The sequence below is a fragment of the Panthera onca genome, chromosome D2, assembly GCF_046562875.1.
Source record: "Panthera onca isolate mPanOnc1 chromosome D2, mPanOnc1 haplotype 2, whole genome shotgun sequence".
Lineage (NCBI taxonomy): Eukaryota > Metazoa > Chordata > Mammalia > Carnivora > Felidae > Panthera > Panthera onca.
Genome location: NC_138349.1, coordinates 56,668,180 through 56,687,563, shown reverse-complemented (window position 1 = coordinate 56,687,563; position 19,384 = coordinate 56,668,180). Strand labels below are relative to the sequence as shown.

The 19,384-nt window shown below is 51.9% G+C and overlaps 1 protein-coding gene across 1 annotated transcript in view; it reads left to right on the top strand.

Annotated features, from left to right (window-relative positions):
* MACROH2A2 (macroH2A.2 histone) overlaps positions 1-19,374 on the top strand; it is a 58,211-nt gene extending 38,837 nt beyond the window's left edge. Inside the window, exons 3-9 of the mRNA XM_060642544.3 lie at positions 1,052-1,158; positions 2,363-2,560; positions 3,723-3,833; positions 5,339-5,438; positions 9,934-10,023; positions 16,437-16,611; positions 18,637-19,374. Coding sequence (XP_060498527.1) covers positions 1,052-1,158; positions 2,363-2,560; positions 3,723-3,833; positions 5,339-5,438; positions 9,934-10,023; positions 16,437-16,611; positions 18,637-18,802 — 947 coding nt within the window. The 3' untranslated portion in view covers positions 18,803-19,374. The remainder of the gene's footprint in view (positions 1-1,051; positions 1,159-2,362; positions 2,561-3,722; positions 3,834-5,338; positions 5,439-9,933; positions 10,024-16,436; positions 16,612-18,636) is intronic.
* The last annotated feature ends 10 nt before the right edge of the window (positions 19,375-19,384 follow it).

Genomic DNA, 19,384 nt, shown 5'->3' with positions numbered 1-19,384 from the left:
AAGTCGGACGCTTAACCGACTGAGCCACCCAGGCGCCCCTCAACTCTTTTACATTTATCAGATGACATGTTTCTTAAACGTGCTTAGTCATGCTTAGATCCTAAGGGATATGTGGAAACCCCCCAAGCCCCAAATACCTTCCTTTCCAGGCTTTGTAGGTATCCCTGTTCAGAATTCACTTTCTGGGCTAAGCATATCCTCACCCCACGGTACAAGTTAGTTTTCCCCATCCCTTTCCTTTAGGACAGGAGGGACCTAGGGCAGCAAGCAAAGAAGAAAGGGAGATTCTAAAAAGGGTCCCAATGGGTACCAAAGACCAACTTTAACCTACCTCAACTATGGCCCTCTCTCTTTAGGCTAAAAGAAATTCAGGTCCTATGTTAGGGCTCTGTATTGCTCGGAATTAACTCGTGCTTAACAAGAATTAACTCCTGTGGCTTAAACAAGAGAGTTTATCTCTCTCCTCATACAAAATAAGTCTATAGAAGACCATCCGGGAGTAAGGACAGTCTAGTCAGGAGTCACCACCATCATAAGAAACTCCAGTTCCTTCTATCTTGCTCTTCCTCTTGGCCAAATCCAGCCATCACGTCCCCAGTCGGCCAGCAGAAAGGGAAGAAGGTACATTCCCTTCATTGATGGACATTTTTGGAAGCACCATACAGTATAATTACTTGTCTTTCATTGGCCAGAATGTAATCACATGACCACAGTTCTCAGCAAGGGAGGTTGGGAAATCCTGTCTTCCTACCTGTGTTTATGGGCTCAACAAAAAAAAATCATAGGTCCAAATATTAAGGAAGATGGCGCAGAATTAATGTCAAGGGCAACTCGAAGACTGCCACAGGATCGTCTATCAGGTCTTGCTTAAATATCTTACTCATCTGGAACCTGAGTTCTTTCCAGCATTCTGGATTTCTTTCCAGGCCCAGACATAAAACTGACAAATGAATAAATGTGATCCAATTCGGAGACCATTTCCAAAGAAAAGCTCCAAAAACCTCAGACCCCATTCTGTAGATTGCCTATTAACTCCCTCTTGTGATTTCAGCGGAAATTCTAGAATTGGCTGGGAATGCCGCAAGGGACAACAAGAAGGCCCGGATAGCCCCAAGACACATCCTGCTAGCAGTTGCCAACGATGAGGAACTCAATCAGGTAGGTCTGTCTGAAGCACGGACACAAGCTGCAGAATGGGTTTGCCAAACACAATGTTGCATGCGGACCCCGTTGGTTATAAGTCATTCCTGCTACAGTTCCCAATCACGTTAATACAACGAATTTTCCAGATCATGTAAGAGATGAAGAAATCCCGCTGGCTATATCATTCAGATAGAAAATAAAATTGCCTCTGGAAATGACCCATTATATATTTGGGTCTTTCCAGACCTTCCTGTCCTCTCTAAAAGCAAGCTCTCCGTGTAGCTGGGGAAGGTGCCGTGCATATATGTTGTTCATGATTTCTTCGCGCAAACATTGTTGACAACTCATTCTGATGAGGGCAGGAGAATCTTCCCTATGTTACGGAACTAACTCCAAAGTTGCCATGAATGCCTCTCCCAGGAAGTGCTAGTCAGTAGATAGTACAAGAATTTGTATTCTAATCTTGTTCTTTTCAAAGTGTGCGTGATGTGAAGAATCAGTTCTTATCTCCAATCCATCGTGGGCTGATAATTTCCAAAAATACAATAAAAAATAATTGCTAGAAAAGTTTTTAAAAAACAACATACCAACCACAAGCCACAATCTTTTGGCCAGATCCAATAGATCCAATAGATCTACGATACCTCTGTCAGGTTGCTGTAAAAGTTTCTGGACTCTTCCTTGCAATTCCTGTATCTCTCTTGACCCTGACAGTAACTCTAACTGTCCATGGACCCGCCCTGGTTGTACACCTTGTAGACGGGAACTACTTGGGGATGTGCAGACTCTATTAATGCAGTAGTACATGTCAATTGTTTAGAAAGTAAACGTATTAATTGAGAGGTGCATGGTCAAACATATTTTACTGATGGAATGCGTGATCAAGAGTGTGGAGGTCTGTTGTTAACTGGGTCTAGCCCTAACATCGACCTTTGAACCCAGTTTTGTCAAGCCGTGCTCCCTCCCTGAGCACAGGTTTCAGCCTCCTTACCCTTTCATCTTCCCTTGTTGGTTTTGCTTTCTGTATGAGACCATAGGATGCCATGATACCTACAGAGACTCACTCTACCAGTGGAACAGGAAAGCTAGTTAAACCACCCATCATGCTTTGGGAAAGCAAAGACCAGATTTAACACTTGTTTTGCCATCGGTTAGAACTGTATTAAATCCGGGACCAGCAAGCTCTTGGCTGCCCGAGCTCACGCGTTTCTCTCTTCAGCTGCTAAAAGGAGTGACCATCGCCAGTGGAGGTGTCCTACCCAGAATTCATCCCGAACTGCTGGCCAAAAAGCGAGGGACCAAAGGCAAGTCGGAAACTATCCTCTCCCCTCCCCCAGAGAAAAGAGGAAGGAAGGCGGCGTCAGGCAAGAAGGGAGGCAAGAAATCCAAGGCTGCCAAACCACGGACGTCCAAAAAGGTGAGCCTGGGTTGCCTGTGTGAGCCAGGGATGCTCGGAGAACAGGAGAAGGTTGAAGCATCCAGAGTCCCCATCATTGTTGACGGGCTGGGGACTCCCCCCACTGGGAGAAAATGGTAAAGGGCCTCTGAGACTAGACCTTAAATCACCAAGCAGGGACTACTAGAGGTTTCCAAGCCCAACGCCTGGGTGGCCTTCATGTTTCCAGATGCTTCCACTGCCCCCGACAAAATCGTAAGGGACAGATGATAGCCTGGAACTCTGCTTTGTATTTCTCTTCAGAGCTTCAGTCTGTGTTTGTCACAGACTGTCTGTCTCCCCCAGATGGTCGGCTGGGTTCAGCCAGTGGGATTTCAGGCGTTCAGGACAGCCTCATGTGCCAGGTAGCTATAGCTCGGAGATGCTTCCATCAGCTGCCCACCACGATCAACCACTAGCCACGTGCGGCTCTTTGCATTGGAATTCATTAAAACTAAATCAGAGTAAAAATTCAGTTCCTTGGGGGCACCTGGGTGGCTCAGTCGGTTAGGCAGCCGCTCAGGTCACGAGCTTGCCGGTTGTGAGTTCAAGCCCCGCATTGGACTCTGCACTAACAGTGTAGAGCCCGTGTGGGGACATTTTAAAACAAAATTCAGTTCCTTGGTTGCGCCACCCACATTTCAAGTGCTCAGCAGGCAGAGGGCATTTCCGTGCTCACAGAAAGTTCTAGTAGACAGTGCTGCCACAAAGGTCGTCAAATTTCCATTCCACAGACCTCCGCGATAACACAAAAGATGTGTAAGAGTTCACGCCACTGCCTCTGTGCCCCAAGGAAATCCTGGGGAGAAGGGAGGTCGAACAGTGGGCTATGAATGACCCCACTTGGTTCCGATGCTTGCCATCTTAAGCTGCAGGCATTGCAAAGAACGACAGTATACCTGTGTCCAGTCGGAGGAAGGACTACACATACCTGTGGACCTCTTGAACACACTTTACTTTGGGCTACGCCCTTCTCTTTCCCTCCTATTGCTCCCTTGCGTCCCTCCATCGAGGACGGCGGAACATAACACCCGCCACTTCCTTTCATATCCAAGGTGGTGATAGCCATAGGGAGGGCTTGATAAAGCCACTCTGGGCTTTTCCTGAATTATCTCCCACCTGTCCTTCTGATTTCTACCAACAGTCCAAACCAAAGGACAGCGATAAAGAAGGAACTTCAAATTCCACCTCCGAAGATGGGCCGGGGGACGGATTCACCATTCTGTCATCTAAAAGCCTCGTTCTGGGGCAGAAGGTAATAAAGAGAATTGTCATGTGCTGCAGTAAAACACTGGTGCATTTTTATAACCTACCGTTTGCAGGCAATGATGTTTCCTTCATCCCTCGTTCCCCTAACACGACTTTCACTCCGGTCTTGAATTATTCACGCTTACACTAAAGAGCTATGGCAGCGTCTACATTGTGAGAGTAAACAAACGCTTTAGTGCCGAGAATTATTCATGCCGGCGCCGGTCAGCCAAAGGTAAGCATAGGCCATCTTCCCGGTCAGGCCATAGAATGGCATCGTGGCCGGGAACTCCCCAGCGCCCCACTCATTTCTGTGCCTGCCCCACACATCCTTAGCTAACCTTCTCAAACGACTCTGGGAGGCCAGCCTTGCGTGTTTCGATGTAATGTATCAGGGCAAGAAAATAGAGATCTACGTTTCCTGAATAACCCTGGTGTTAGAAATGAATCATTTGCCAATAATTCAGTCTGCTTGCCTTTCTGGAATGCAGAAAGAGGACAAGCGGGCTATACATCTGAACAGCCTTCAGCAGCATAGCAGCAGCCCAGACGGACATGCAAATAATTCATTCCCACTAGCATACAGTTTACGGAGCAGACAATTTATCTACCAAGTCAAATGGGGCTGAAATAAGATACACAAGGCAACAGTCAGTTAATCATACCTCTGGTGGCTGAGTGTTCACAGCCTGATAATAGGATGCACTTCTAGAGAAGCCATTGGGAAGAGCGTGTTACAAAAGAGTGTGTATGTGGTGGGTTCCTAATTCTTCACTGACGAAAGCAGGAAAGCAAAGGTGTGGAGCTGAAGTCCCCTCCAGGGGCTGGCCGCGGTCGCATGATAACTGGCCTTCTCTGGCTTGTCTCAGGGGAACGGAACTGTCACGCTCGCACGGGGAGACGAGGGAAAATGTTCTGCATTCCGCTCAGTTATGAGCGCGCAGGGCGGCCTGTCACAAGCGTAGCCCTAAGAGTGTGGTCCCCAAAAGGCAAGGTGGCCAGACATAGGCAGGTTGGAATCCTAGAGCCCGCCACTATTCTCGAGCCAGGTCGTCGGCCACGCATCCCTGTCCCCGGAGGGGACATCAGGGTCGTCGGCCACACGTTCCTGTCCCCTGCTCTGGGAAGAATGCAGGGACCTGAGGGGAGCCGGGGAGAGCCATCCCGGGCTTCCCTGGCGGGAACTGCTCAGACCACATGCCACCGGACACCAAGGCCATCTGGACTGGGAAACGGAGGCATAAGCTAGAGGGAAAGGAAGAAACAGGGAGGGCCCATTCCTGCTCCCGGAAGAGGAGACAGATTTGATGCTCAGTGTGACAGTCAAATCCACTGGGCTCAGAAGAGCTTCCGGAAGACCAAACACCCCGAGACGGTCGCTCCCACCGCGGCCCTTTATGGTGACAATTCAGTGTAAATAACTGAGAGAATTAACAGATGGGAGGTAAAATATGAAGACTTTTAATAGGACTTGATCTCTCCCACACTCTCCGTCTTTCCTTCCTGACGCAGCTCTCCCTGACCCAGAGTGACATCAGCCATATTGGCTCCATGAGAGTGGAGGGCATTGTCCACCCAACCACAGCCGAAATTGACCTCAAGGAAGACATAGGTAAGGTCCTGAGAATTCGGTAGAGGTTCCAAAGGCGAGCCCACTGTTCGGCCAAGTTCTTGTCAAGTTGGCCGTGGTCGACCAGATCTCCTCTACTTGGGGGACCACATCACACTCCGTCCTTTGGGTGTAATTAGACGGCACTACCAGAAAGTAACTAATTTTGTCTTTAATCTGGATATATTTTTGAAGTGTTCGCGGACGCATCGTGTAAAAACAGATCGTTAGTGAACAGCTTGACGAATTTTCCTCCCAGTGAACGTGTCTGTGTAACCGGCACCTTGATCATGAAGCAGAACCCTATCGGCGCCCCAGAACCCCCTCCCTCCCCCATCCCTCGTACCATTCCCTCCACGGGTAACCGCTGTCCTGTCCCTTCCCAGCACAGACGGCTGCCGTCTGTTCTGGACTTCATATAAATGAAACCATGCGGTGCGTCTTTGTTCGTGTCTTTTGCTCGACTTTGGATCTATGAAACACGCCCGTATTGTTGGGCATGGTTGCAGTTCGTTCATTTTCTTTGCCGTGCGGTATTCCACTGTAGGAACACACCAGAACGTGGTGACCTTCTACCATCGACAGCGTTTGCGTAGTTTCTACTTTGGGCAATGATGCGTAGTGCTGTAAACATTGTCGTATGTGTTTGGGGTAAACCTCCCCATTTATTTTGAGCCTAAAAATTAAGAACACCTTTGGTAAAAAGGAAATGGACATCTGGAGAAAGTTGTCTGTGAGGCTGTGTGTTGAGTTACTTTACCGGTGGATCGCAGCCTGTCTCGAGGGTGGTGGAAGGGAGCTGTTCCCCGGGCGAGCTGGAGGAACAGGGAGGGCTAAGCTCTCAAGGGCACTCGAAGTAATGGCATTCTAAATGGTCACCACCTTATCCACTTTTACAAGACAGAAGTGCCTTAAACCCTCCATTGAAAAAAGTAAAGAAAGTGAGCAAAAAAGGTCTTTATCCCTGGGATTCAGGGCTTGGGTCTCAGCCCCGGGTTGGTAGGACTGGTGGCGGGGGGAGGGGGGGTTGCCCAGGCCACTGGGCTCACTTAGGTGTCCCCAGGGGCATCAGAGGCCACTTGCTTTGCTGAGAAGGAGATAGGACAGCCTCGGTGCTGGGGGCAGGGTGAACCACAATGCAGAGAAACAGGACTTCTCTTGTATATAGAAACTGTAAAACTTCCTTCTTCATTGTTCAGACCCAGCCCAGGCCTTGTCAACTGCCCTGAACTCCCCCACTGTATGCAAAGACTCCCCCCCAGTAGCCTTAGTCTTAATCTGCTTCAAGTGCTATTCTATCATTTCTAGAGTTTGCATTTCTATATCAGGAAAGCAATCACGATAGTTTTCTTTTTTTAAGTGACAGGGTGGTAATAGGATACAAAGAACACCGATAATGGGGCAAAAACTCAGATCGCAGCAATGAGGCTTCTGGGGTCAAGATGGGTCTGTGTCCTAGATTTTACCCATTACCTCCGAGCTGTGTGACTTTAGGCAGATTCCTCAAGCTCTCTGAACCTCACTTGCCTCCCCCTATAAGTGAGGATAACCATAGCACCCATGTCATAGGGACAGCGTGAAGGTTAAATAAGGTAACACACGGATGAGGCTAGCACAGTGCCGGGCTCATAAACATTTGATAAGTGACGGTCTTCTTTTTTTATTGTTGCTGTGCTGTTTAGAAGGGGTCCCTCCTATCATGATTCCATTTTCCACGACCATCACCCAAACCAATCACCCCCTGCAGATAAGACCCTGATTTAGTCTTTTTAAAGCACTGTGTGTCGTTCCAGAAAAATTCGAGCATACACAAAAATAACGGAAGAGCATGACGAAAACCCCATACACCCAGTTGCCCGAGCCTGCTCTCATGCTACCCACCCCCACCCCCCAGACGTCATCGTGTCTGTGGGCTCTTCGGAATGATCAGGGCTAGCATTTCGACAGCATAACTTTTCGACACGGTACCATCATCACAGCTAGAAATAGTAATGTTGTCGAATACTGGTCACTGTTCACATTTCAGTTGTATCACAAATACCAATTTGTGTTTTTAATTTTTTTAATGTTTATTTTTGAGAGAGACAGAGTGTGGGGGTGGGGGGGGCGGGGGGCTGGGAGAGAGGGAGACACAGAATCCGAAGCAGGCCCCAGGCTCTGAGCTGTCAGCACAGAGCCCGACGTGGGGCTCGAACTCACAGACCGAGAGATCATGACCTGAGCCGAAGTTGGACACTTAAACGATTGAGCCATCCAGCGGCCCCCAGTTTGTTTTTTTAATGTGTTTGATTCAGGATCCAAATAAGTCCACACATCACAATTAGCTGATGAATCTCTTATAGCCCCTCGGTTCCCCTTTCATATCTTTTCCCTCTTTCTCTCTCTCTCTCTCTTTTTATTTCCAGTTTATTTTTTGAAGAAGCTGGGCCATTTGTCCTGTAGGGTTTCCCAAGTCTGGATTTTATGGATTACATGCTCCTGATGCCATTAAACCTGTTTCTTCTCTGTTCTTCTTATAAATTGGTAGTTGGATCTAGAGTCCTAATGAGATTCAGGCTCAAAAATTGGGGGGAAGACTGTTTGGTCAGTGATGGGATATTCTACATCAGGAGGCAGGTGACTCCCACTGATGCTCCTTCTCCAGGTTTGTCCGTTCCTTAGGGGTTGTGTGGGTGGGAGCCATATCCTAATTCTAGCATTCCTTCCTTTCTTCACTGGAATGCTTCCATAGAGAGAAAGTCCCCCCATCGACATTTCAGGTTGCTTCATGCTTGGGAGTCTTTGGGGAAGAGGGTGGGCTCGCCTTGCCTTTTACACGCTCCCATCTGGCCCTTGGCCCCAGTGCAGAGTGCAGGTGCAAAATGCACCTGTTTCCGATGCTTCTCGGCGTGTATGGGGCCGCTGGCTGCGGGTCCTGGCCTTCTCCAGGCTTCTGTGACCCAGCAGATCAGCACTGGCCGGGAGTCTGAGGGCCAGGAAGGAGACTCTGAAGGCCCAAGATTACCATTTCCAAATTGTATCACTGAAACCCAAGCACCTTCGTGAAGAAATCCCCGCCCCTTCCCAGCCCCAGTGGAAACTGACTGCTGGAACAGGCACCTTTCCTCCATAACCCGCACAAAGCCCTGCGGCTCTCCAAATACGCCTGAGGGTGCGGGTGGGGAGTGGGAAGCTCCCTCACCAGCTCCCACCATCGTAACCGTGAAGAGAGAGAGCTGAGACTTGCCCCAGACAGCGCGATCACCAAGTTCATTAGAAGATGAAAACACGTGGGGGGAGAGGCCTCATCCCCCACCAAGGGCAGCAACCACCTAGCGTGGACAAGACGCCCTACGTCATCTCGGAGGCATGAGGAGCCCCAGCGCCCAGATACGGGGTTCCTGCTGGCCAGAGGTGGAGTCCTGCCATCCGTTGGGGGGTCCACTTGGCCTCCGCGGAAGCACAATCCTGAAATACCGAGTTGGGAATTGTCCTAACATCAGAGACCCAAGGGCTCTCCAGTCAGAAAGGTCCTTAGAGGGGTGCCTCTCAGAGTTGCGTGTTTCCATTGAAAACCCAGGCCCAAGTTGGTGGAACACCACCGCAGGCTGCCCTGGCCTTGTCTGGCCTCTGCCCACCAGACTCACTACACACAGGTGGTGGTGAAATGGGATTGGGACCCCTGGAGTCTGCACCCAGAGGTTCCTGCTGTCACCTCGGGCCCGGCGCCAGGCTTAGGACCCGGTGCATGGTCTGTGCGATGCGCCCCGGTGTGGGCCTTCAAATCACCAAGGCACTGAATTTAACCAACACAGCGTGCGGTCCTGAACCCAGAGATCAGAACACCGGAGCCGCGACTTTTTTTAAAGTTCACCTTTAGGGGTGCCTGCGTGGCTCAGTTGGTTAAGTGTCACTCTGGGTGTTGGCTCAGGTCACGATCTCACGGTTCCTGAGTTCGAGCCCCACGTGGGGCTCTATGCTGGCAGCTCGGGGCCTGCTTGGGATTCTCTCTCTCTCCCTCTTTCTCTGCCTCTCCCCTGCTCACTCTAAATAGATAGATAGATAGATAAATTCACCCTTAGTACAGCATAGGGTATATAGGCGATGGTATTGTGACCGTGCTGTGTGGTGACAGATGGCAGCTACAGATGGGGAGCACAGCACAATGTGTAGAGTTGTCCAGTCACTATGTTGCACGCCTGAAACTCACGTAACATCGTGTGTCCGCTGTACTTCGATTTCTAAAAATCACCTTCAGGATTCATGTCGTGAGACTGCTTATGGCCAAATCGCCCCTTAAAAAGGCCCTTTGAAAGAGTTTGCTAGAATCTAAGCCCTGCTGGACAGAAGCCCAGAGACCCCTGCCAGCAGGGACCGCTGGCAACCCGACTGCAGAGTGAGATTCCTGCTTTGCAAGTGCGGTTGGTTATCTGTTTTCTGGCCTACTGAAACTATGCGAAACAGTGTGACCGGTGACTTTGAAAAGGACAACAGCCATGGCTTCCCTTGTTCTCCGCAGGTAAAGCCTTGGAAAAGGCTGGCGGGAAAGAGTTCTTGGAAACGGTAAAGGAGCTCCGCAAATCCCAAGGCCCTTTGGAAGTCGCCGAAGGTAAGCGCGGCGTGGCGCCCGTGTTCCCGGCACCGCCTCGCCACCCTCCCCGCCAGCGCCATGATCAGTTTGCCGAGCAAAATAGGCCTCAGCGAGTCAGAGAGTCGGCATCTCTCAGACAACTCGCGCAGGCCCGCGTACATCGTTTCACGCACTCTGGGGACGACAATGGGTCTGGAGAGTTCAAGGCAATTAGCATCAGATCACCCCAGAATGAAGCTGTTGGGTAACTTACACTCATCCTGCTGTCCTACCATCACCACTGTCCAACCCCGCAATTCTTCTGTCACCCCCAGTGGTGACTCCCTTCCCCCTCCGCCAGCCCCTGGCAACCCCCAGTCCGCCTTCTGCCTCCATGGATGTGCCTGTTCTGGACATTTCACGTCAACAGAATCGCGGGCCATGTGACCTTTGGTATCTAGCCTCCCTGACTTTATATAATCTTATCAAGGTTCATCCACGTTGTAGGATGCATCAGCGCTTTGTTCCCTTTTTAGGGCTGAATAATATTCCATTATGTGGACCCATTTCATCAGGTGGGTTGTTTCTACCTTTGGCTCTTGCAAAGAGAGCTGCTATGCGTGAACACTTGCCCAGGTTTTTCAGGGATGTTGGGTAACTTTTTGACAGGTGGCTCCAACTTCAGATCCTTGTCCCCCCCCACGTGCGCACACATCACCTCCGGGGACCACGTACTCCGTGCCAAGTGCTGTCCCGATGCCGGGGCTCCGAAGGCAATGAAACCCACTCCTGCCCTCAAGCACTGGACGGTCCAGGAGGAGAGACAGACAACATAAGAGGGGCACAGGGAGGGAGCCATGCCCTCTGGAGCTGGGGAGGCTCCAGCGAGGGTGTAAGAACCCCTGGGGGCAGGGACGCTGGACGGTGAGGGCATCGTGTGTGACAAGGCCCGGGTCCTGAGCCAGCATTTGAGAGTTTAAGCTGGGCCCTGTCGTGATCAGATCTGTGGCCAGAAAAGTAACGGGGCTATGTGGGATTTAGGAAACAAAACAGATGAGCTCATGGGAGGGGAAAAAAAGAGAGGGAAGCAAACCAGAAGAGAGTCTTAATGATAGAGAACGAACTGAAGGTTGATGGAGGAGAGGGGGCGGGGATGGGCTAAACGGGCGATGGGCACGGAGGAGGGCGCTTTTTGGGATGAGCACTGGGTGTTGTATGTAGTTGATGAATTACCGAATTCCACTCCTGAAACCAATATCGCACTGTATGTTAACTAGCCAGAATTCAAATAAAATTTTGAAAAGAGAAAGGAAAAGAAAAGAAAAGGGGCTTCCAGTCAAGAGAAAACATGAATCTGCTCTTTCTAATTGCACCTACCACGCCCCATACATAGAGCAATGATAGAATTTCACACTTAAAATTGTGAGACAGAGCCGCGTGGAGATGTGAGACAACCATTCGGGCGGGCAGGGGCAGAAAGGCGGGACGCGGCAGCAGCGGGGAAGGTCGAGGCTGCAGGCCGCCGGGCCCCAGGTCCAGTCACAAGTGGGGGAAGGCCTCCAACAAACTGCTGCCAGGGTGGGAAGGAGAGAAAACTAGCTGTTCTGCACAGGGTGGGAGGCTCCAGTGCACTTAGAAACAGAGTTCCAGAGGCAGAAATAGAAGCTAGAGAAGCAGTCTTTAAAAAATCATGGCTGGGGGCGCCTGGGTGGCTCAGTCGGTCGAGTGTCCGACTTCGGCTCAAGTCATGATCTCATGATCCGCGAGTTCGAGCCCCGTGTCGGGCTGGCTGCTGTCAGGACGGAGCCTGCTTTGGATCCTCTGTCCCCCTCTCTCTCTGCCCCCACTGCTCATGCGCGCGCTCTCTCAAAAATAAATAAAAAACATTAAGTAAAAACACATTTTAAAACAACATGGCCAAGGGACACCCGGGTGGCTCAGTCAACTGAGCATCCAACTCTCAATTTTGGCTCAGGTCAGGATTGCAGGGTCCTGAGACGGCGCCCCACGTCGGGCTCCGGGCTGAGCGCGGAGCCTGCTTGAGATTCTCTCTCTTTCCCTCTCTCTCTCTGCCCCTCCCTCGCCTGTATGTGCATGAGCTCTCTCTCTCTCTCTCAAAATAAATTAAAATAATAATAATAAAGAAGTTCAAAAATCAAGAGAAACCTGCAAAGCAAGCTGAGGGGAAAGGCAGACCACGTAAAGACCGTTCTGACCACAGACTTCTCATCAGCAACCGAGGATTCTTGGAGGTGGGAAAGAAACGGCTCCAAAGCCCCCCAGGGGAAATACCATCAACCACAAATTCCACACGCCGCTCTGTTACTATTCAGGAGGTGGCGCGAAAGACACCGTGTTCGGACACACACAAGCTGGGTGGCAGAACTCACAGGCCCTTTTGCTGCAAGGCCCACGGGAGAGAAATGAATCCAGAAGGAAGGGGAAGGCTTCAGGAATAATCACGAGCTAAGAAAGTGGGGCAGGTATGTTAGGTCCAAGCACCCGTGGCCTGGGACCCATCCGTGGTAGCTCTGTTGGAAGAAGGGATTGGTGAGGTTGAATCTGGAAGAGGGGAGACAGCGCATCAGGGTTTAACATCAGTGTGACATTTAGTTTAAAAATGCCATCCCTTATAAGACATGCCCTAATTGTATATATCATTAAGAAAGAATAAATAGCCAAGGGGCGCCTGGGTGGCTCAGTAGGTTGAGCCTCCTCCTTCGGCTCAGGTCGTGATCTCACGACTTGTGAGTTCGAGCCCCCCATCGGGCTCTGTGCTGACAGCTCAGAGCCTGGAGCCTGCTTCGGATTCTGTGTCTCCTTCTCTCTCTGCCCCTCCCCTGCTCGTGCTCTGTCTCTCTCAAAAATAAATAAACCTTAAAAAAAAAAAAAAGGAATAACCATCCAAGATGGGATATCTAATAGGAGACCCCACATAAAGCTGGGAATGTTCCATTCGAGAGCAAGCAAGACTTGAACCCACCACGCAGAAAGGGCAGCAAGTATGTATCTTGACCTTGACCTTGGGTGGACTGAGGGGGGAAAAAACCCCACTAGAGAATTTGAGCCATAAGCTGGTACTCCTATGGATTTGCTGTCGAATCCAGTGCGGCCCAGAAACCTCAGGCAGGGAGGTTAGTGGAACATGAGACCAGTTTGGTAGTGGCCCCAGGTGACAAGCAGATGCCACTTCTGTCTGGAATAACTCCGCTCAGTCCGGGCTGGCAGCCGTCGTAAGATGCATCCTGATTCCAGCTGGGAAGCTGAATGGGAAGCGGGAGAGATGAAGCAGAGGGTCTTTGAATGAGACAAGTCAGAGGAAACCAGCTGACGTTTCCAGTGACAGATGGAGAAGAGGGGAATCGGGCTTCGGAACCAGGGGCGCCGGAAAGTTGGCTGAGGTGCACGTCCCTGGTGAGAGGTTGGGAAAAGCTGAGGAGGAAAATGGCTTGCAGGTAGTTGCCTAGGAGCTGCCTGAGTGCCGCCTGCAGCAGCAAGAAGAGACCCGGGCCCAGACGGAGAGGAAGAAGAGAGGCTGTTGCAGGAAACTGAGGCAGAAGGAAAATCATGGTGTCAGGGAGACCAAGGATTGGCAGCTTCCCAGCAGGACAAGGGGCCACCCCGGAGCCCCCTTCAGCTGCGGTAACTCTGAGAAGGTACAGGGCCTTCCAGAATGTGATGGCTTGCCTGAGGGAAGGTTCTGGAGGCTCCTCGCAGTGACACTGCTGCCCTGAGAGCACAGGTCTTCACCGGTGAAGGTGGCTCCCCAGGTGACACCACATCAGTGCCTTGGTGCCTCTACCAAGTCTCAGCATCCCAGTCCCCAAGATACCTTAACCTTTGTCCTGGGCACATCAAGGGAACATTCTATATCATTACAGCTTCAAGCCGTATTGTCCGTTTTCAGTTGCCACGGAAAAAGCTTGTCTTAGGATACCTTCAAAATCTAGTATAGTCGAGGGTCTCAAAAGGGAAGAGAAGGGTTTGTTTTAATAGATTCAATGATTGACATAATACTGCCATCTAGGAGCATATTCCTGTTATTTAAATGACTTTACATTAGGGGCTCCCAGGTGGCTCAGTTAAGCATCTGACTCTTGATATCAGCTCAGGTCATGATCCCAGGGTCATGGGATTGAGCCCCAAGTCAGCATGGAGCCTTCTTGGGATTCTCTCTCCCTTCCTCTCCGCACCCCCCTCCTGCTCGTGTGTGCACTGTCTCTCTCTCTCTCTCTCTCTCTCTCTCTCTCTCAAAAATAAGTAAACATTAGGGGCAACTGGGTGGCTCAGTCAGTTAAGCATCTGACTGACAGTTAAGCAACTTGGGCCCAGGTCATGATCTCGCCATTCGGGAGTTCAAGCCCCCCGTCGGGCTCTGTGCTGACAGCTTGGAGCCTGAGCCTGCTTCAGACTCTGTGTCTTCCTCTCTCTCTGCCCCCTCCCACTCCCACTCTGTCCCTCTCTCAAAAATAAATAAACATTAAAAAAATACTGTAAATGACTTTACATTAAAAAGACACCATTCAGCTGGTAACATGATTATACTTTAAATTTATGTAAAATAAATCCACCCAGTATGTGAAGAGCCAGCAGACCAGAGTAGAGAAGCCTCAGAGAAATTGCCCCCAGCAGTGGGACCAATGCCAAGTGTCCCCGGTTCTCTGGAGAACAGCCCCGGACTCCGGGCCCGGGGACATTCTGCTCCTGGTGTGCAAATATACACGGTCATAGAGTCCACCCGGTCACGCCCCCTGCCTCCTGTATTTATGTTGGCAAATTTCCTTCACTCACTCACCCGTCAGGCGGCCCGCACCCAGCAGGGCTCTGGGAAGGCAACTGGCCGACCCAAAGGGCCACAAAGAGTGTCCACCCGCCCAACCCGGCAGGTGCAGCCCTCAGTTCCCCAACACTGTGGATGTTGCTAGGAAACACTTCTCAAAAACTAGGCGGGCATCGTGTACTTCAACTAAATCTTTCTAACCAACCCCCCACCCCGCTCCAGAACGCAGCAGGCACCCGTCTATGTTACAAGCACACCTGGTTCCTTGAGGGGCACGGAGCCCCAGCTCCGCAAGGTGGGCGGCTTAGGGGAGGTAGCGCGCGGCTGTGGCCGGAGAATGGCCAGTGGGTCAGACCCAACTGCTCGGCGTGGGATCAGGGGAGTAAAAAGGAGCATGAACGGAAGCAACGAGACAAGGCTGGTGTAAGTCGACTTCACCACCCGTTTTGAACCCCTGCCCCCAGTGCGGGCTCCTCACTGACCGAAAGACAGTCCTGCCCGGGGGCATGTGCAACGGAGTGGTGCGGCGGTTCTCAATTTACAGAGGGCCCTAGACCACACACGCACGCGCACACACGCACGCACACACGTGCAAGTCCCGCACCGGCCCTACTGAGCCGGGATCCTGGGGGCCCGGTGGGGGCGGCAGGGCCTACGCATCTATTAATTAAAAGCTGTTGTATTCGTTTCCTATCACTGCTTGTGACCAGCTACCACAAACTTAGTGGCTTCAGACAACACAGACCGACTCTCGATGAGTGTCAGAGGTCAGAAGTCCACGGTCAGTGTGAAAGAACTAAGATGAGGTTGTTGGCAGAGCGGGTTCCTTCGCGGGGAAGCCGCTCCTTGCCCCTCCCAGCTTCCGGGCTGGGCCGTTCGGGGCTCCTGGACACATCGCCCCAAGCTCTGCTCCGTCCTTACTTCGCCTTCTCCTGCCTTTGGCCTTGCTGCCTCCCACTTAGAAGGACCCGGGTGATCCACTGGCGGCACACCCAGCTAACCCAGGATAACCTCCCCGTCCCACGATCCTTCACTTAATCACACCTGCAGAGTCCCTTCCGCCACGTAAGGTCACGCTCGCAGGGTCCAGGGACGAGGACGTGGACATTTGGGGAAGGCCATTCCTCAGCTGTCGGGGTGATTCTGGTGTGTACCTTTGACTGGGAGCCGTCGTCAGTAGGTGGCCTGGCCGAGTGACGGGGTGGCAGAGCACAGGCAAGTCACATCGGCTTTTAACGCATCTGTCTGCAGCTGGTGCTGACCGTCCAGAGCAATTCCAACAGCGAAAATGCACGGCCCCATCAGAAGCACAGAACCCGGGGGCGCCTGGGTGACTCAGTCAGTGAAGCATCAACTCTTGGTTTTGGCTCAGGTCATGAGCTCATGGTTCATGAGTTCGAGCTCCCAGTCGAGCTCTGCGCTGTGCGGGGCCTTGTTGAGACTCTCTCTCTCTCTCTCTCTCTCTCTCTCTCTGCCTCTCCCCGGCTGGTGCTTTCTCTCCTTCAAAATAAATAAATTTAAAAAAAGAAGAAGCACGGAACGTTGCCCAGCTAGCTGCTCTGGCTTCCCTGTCCGCACACATTTGAGAGGCTCGGGTGGGGTTCCGCCCAGCCCCCAGGAGGAAGGCGGAGACCTGGGAAATAACCCGCAGTGTTTCTCTCTCCTGTCCCAGCCGCTGTCAGCCAATCCAGCGGACTCGCAGCCAAATTTGTCATCCACTGTCACATCCCTCAGTGGGGTTCCGACAAATGTGAAGAACAGCTCGAAGAGACCATCAAAAACTGCCTGTCGGCGGCAGAGGACAAGAAGCTGAAGTCTGTGGCGTTCCCACCGTTTCCCAGCGGCAGGTAAGGCGTGCTCCTCGGGGTGGGCGGGAGGTTCGGAATGTGCTCGTCCAGCCCACTCCCGGGGGCCTGCTGCCCTCCTACTTATGCACATCCAGTCTGACCATTCCAGAAGACGTGACCCAGGGCTGCCGGCCCGGCCAAGCATGTTGACCAGGGGATGGGGCGAAAACCCCAATTTCTGCCCTTCGAAACACAGAGAAAGGCAGCTTCAGAGAGGAGCAAGAGACAGTGCTTCTCCGAGAGCCAGCCATGTTCAACGCCCACGTCCCCGCCTGCTGCCCATCCGAACACGTGGTCAGAAAACACCAGGCTTGGGGCCCCCCGGGGGGCTCAGGTGGTTAAGCGTCCGACTTCAGCTCAGGTCATGATCTCATAGCTCACGAGCTCAAGCCCCGCGTCAGGCTCTGTGCTGACAGCTCAGAGCCTGGAGCCTGCTTTGCGTTCTGTGTCTCCCTCTCTCTGCCCCTCCCCTGCTCTCTCTCTCTCTCTCTTTCAAAAATAAATTTTTTTTAATTAAAAAAAAGAAAGAAAGAAAACACCAGGCTCGAAGGCCTTGCTACTCCAAGGGCGGTCCATGGACCAGTAACTCTGCTGTGTCGGAACGTGAGAGTACAGAGTTTCAGGCCGCAGCCTGAATCCCCGGGGGACTCGTGCGCTGCCGGGGTGGAGGGGAGCAGAGGCCAGAGGCCGAGGCCCTGGCAGACACACCCAGAGAAGGGACAGGCTGTCCCCCGGGGTCTGCTTTGGGAGTTCGGAGAAGTGATCGTTCTGATCGGCACAGACCCCAGCTGGGAGCATAGCAGGTACATAATGAGGATCTCTGTCCTCACAGGTAGCCTGCCTGTCCTCTCCTGTCACACTCGTGGCCAATGCAAGCTGTTGCTTCAGTTTTCAACACCCTCTCTCTTGAGAGATGCCCGTCTGTAACACGGGCAGGATTTACACACTGAAGATGGTCTGTTACAGTCGAGTGACGGGCAGGCTGAGAGGGAAATCGTGAGGCCTGGCTTCCCGCTGTAATCCCGTCTCAACCCAAACAGCGCTGGGTCTCCACAGCCTGGCCCAGAGGCACGGCGGGCTGAATTCTCCACGTGGCCAGGACCACGTGCCGCAAGGACACGACATCCCAGTGAGAAGAATCCCTATCAGACAGGCCCGTCCTGCACCCGCCCGCCCCAGGGGGCTTGGTGGCTGACCCTCAATCGCCACAGTGGCCGTGTCCCTGGAGGCTGGTGCCGTGGCCCAGCCTGGTGGGCAGCTCCGTCTCAGCTTGGTGACAAGGGCCCTACCCAGAGTCACCAGTCCCCGACTTACAGCGGCATGTCCATACGGGTTAGTGAAAGGCACACAAGGTGCACAAAAAAGGAATTATGAAGACATGCTCTTGAGTGCACATTTCTGCCCTTTAACGATCTGACGTTGTAAAGCAGTTTGTTTTTTTTTTTAATGTTTATTTTTGAAAAAGAGACAGAGGCAAGCGGGAGAGGGGCAGAGAGAGAAAGGGAGACACAGAAGCAGAAACAGGCTCTAAGCTGTCAGCACAGAGCCCAACGCGGGGCTTGAACCCACAAACTGTGAGATCATGACCTGAGCTGAAGTCGAATGCTTAACTGACTGAGCCACCCAGGCGCCCCCACATTGTAAAGCAGTGTTGAGGGAGCTAATAAAGCCTAGCTATGCTTAAATGCTGAGGTGGTCGTGGTTTTAAAACCCCGCTCGACTCGAGGCAGGCACCGCAGATTCGTCCAAGCAGGAGGCACTGCCCACCGGCCAGCCCTGTGACTTCGACTGAGCCAGTGTGGCTCTTATAAAGTGGGGACAGCGTCTCCTGCCTGTCCCACTCCCAGGATGTCCCCGTGAGGACAACCAAAGACCATAGTGGCCCAGCCTACACCCAGTGAGACCCCGGGAGACGGAAGCAAAGATAAGAAGAGGCCGCTTCCCCCCAACCCCAGGCTGAGAGCGGAGTTACCCGCGGGTCCCGGGAACCAAAGTAACGTCAGCTCTTCTCTTCCTTTGGCACAGAAACTGCTTCCCCAAACAGACGGCAGCCCAGGTGACCCTCAAAGCCATCTCGGCCCACTTTGACGACTCGAGCGCATCCTCGCTGAAGAATGTCTACTTCCTGCTCTTTGACAGCGAGAGCATTGGCATCTACGTGCAGGAGATGGCCAAGCTCGATGCCAAGTAGCCGCCCCGTGCCCGTGCCCGGCCGGAGGATCGAAGTCACAGGAGTGGGGTTTTATTTTGTAAAAGGAGAGAGGAAGTGTGACGGCAGGGGAGCGGAGGGCAGCTGGCAGGGAAGCGGGGAGCAGAGGCCGCAGGAGCAGGTCCCGCCCATGGAAGGAGCCCTCTGCATTTTATATTCTCGTTTCAAAGAGCCTCAGTCTGTAATTAACCAGGTCTCCACGAGGGGTTTCTTTCCATGTGTTTTCTTCCTGTTGTTTTAGAACTTTTTTAAAAAACAGACTTCGTTTTAGATTTATAGCATTGACTTTTACACACACACAAAAAAAATCCTTTCAAAATTCTTAAAACCTTGTTTCTCCTTTTTGCAAGGGAAGAGGGCATAAAAGTGACTTGGGCTTTGTTGGCTGTCTGTGTTCAGTGATGGAGAGAAGAAAATGAGAGAGACGTCCCACTGGTGCTTTTCTTTTCTGTTTTAGTGCCCCCACCCCACCCAATAATATCTGTATCTACTCCTAAAAAGATTTTGCTTCAGGCTTTTGTTTTGGTTTTGTTTGTTTTGTTTTTTTTTTTTAAAGAAAAAGAA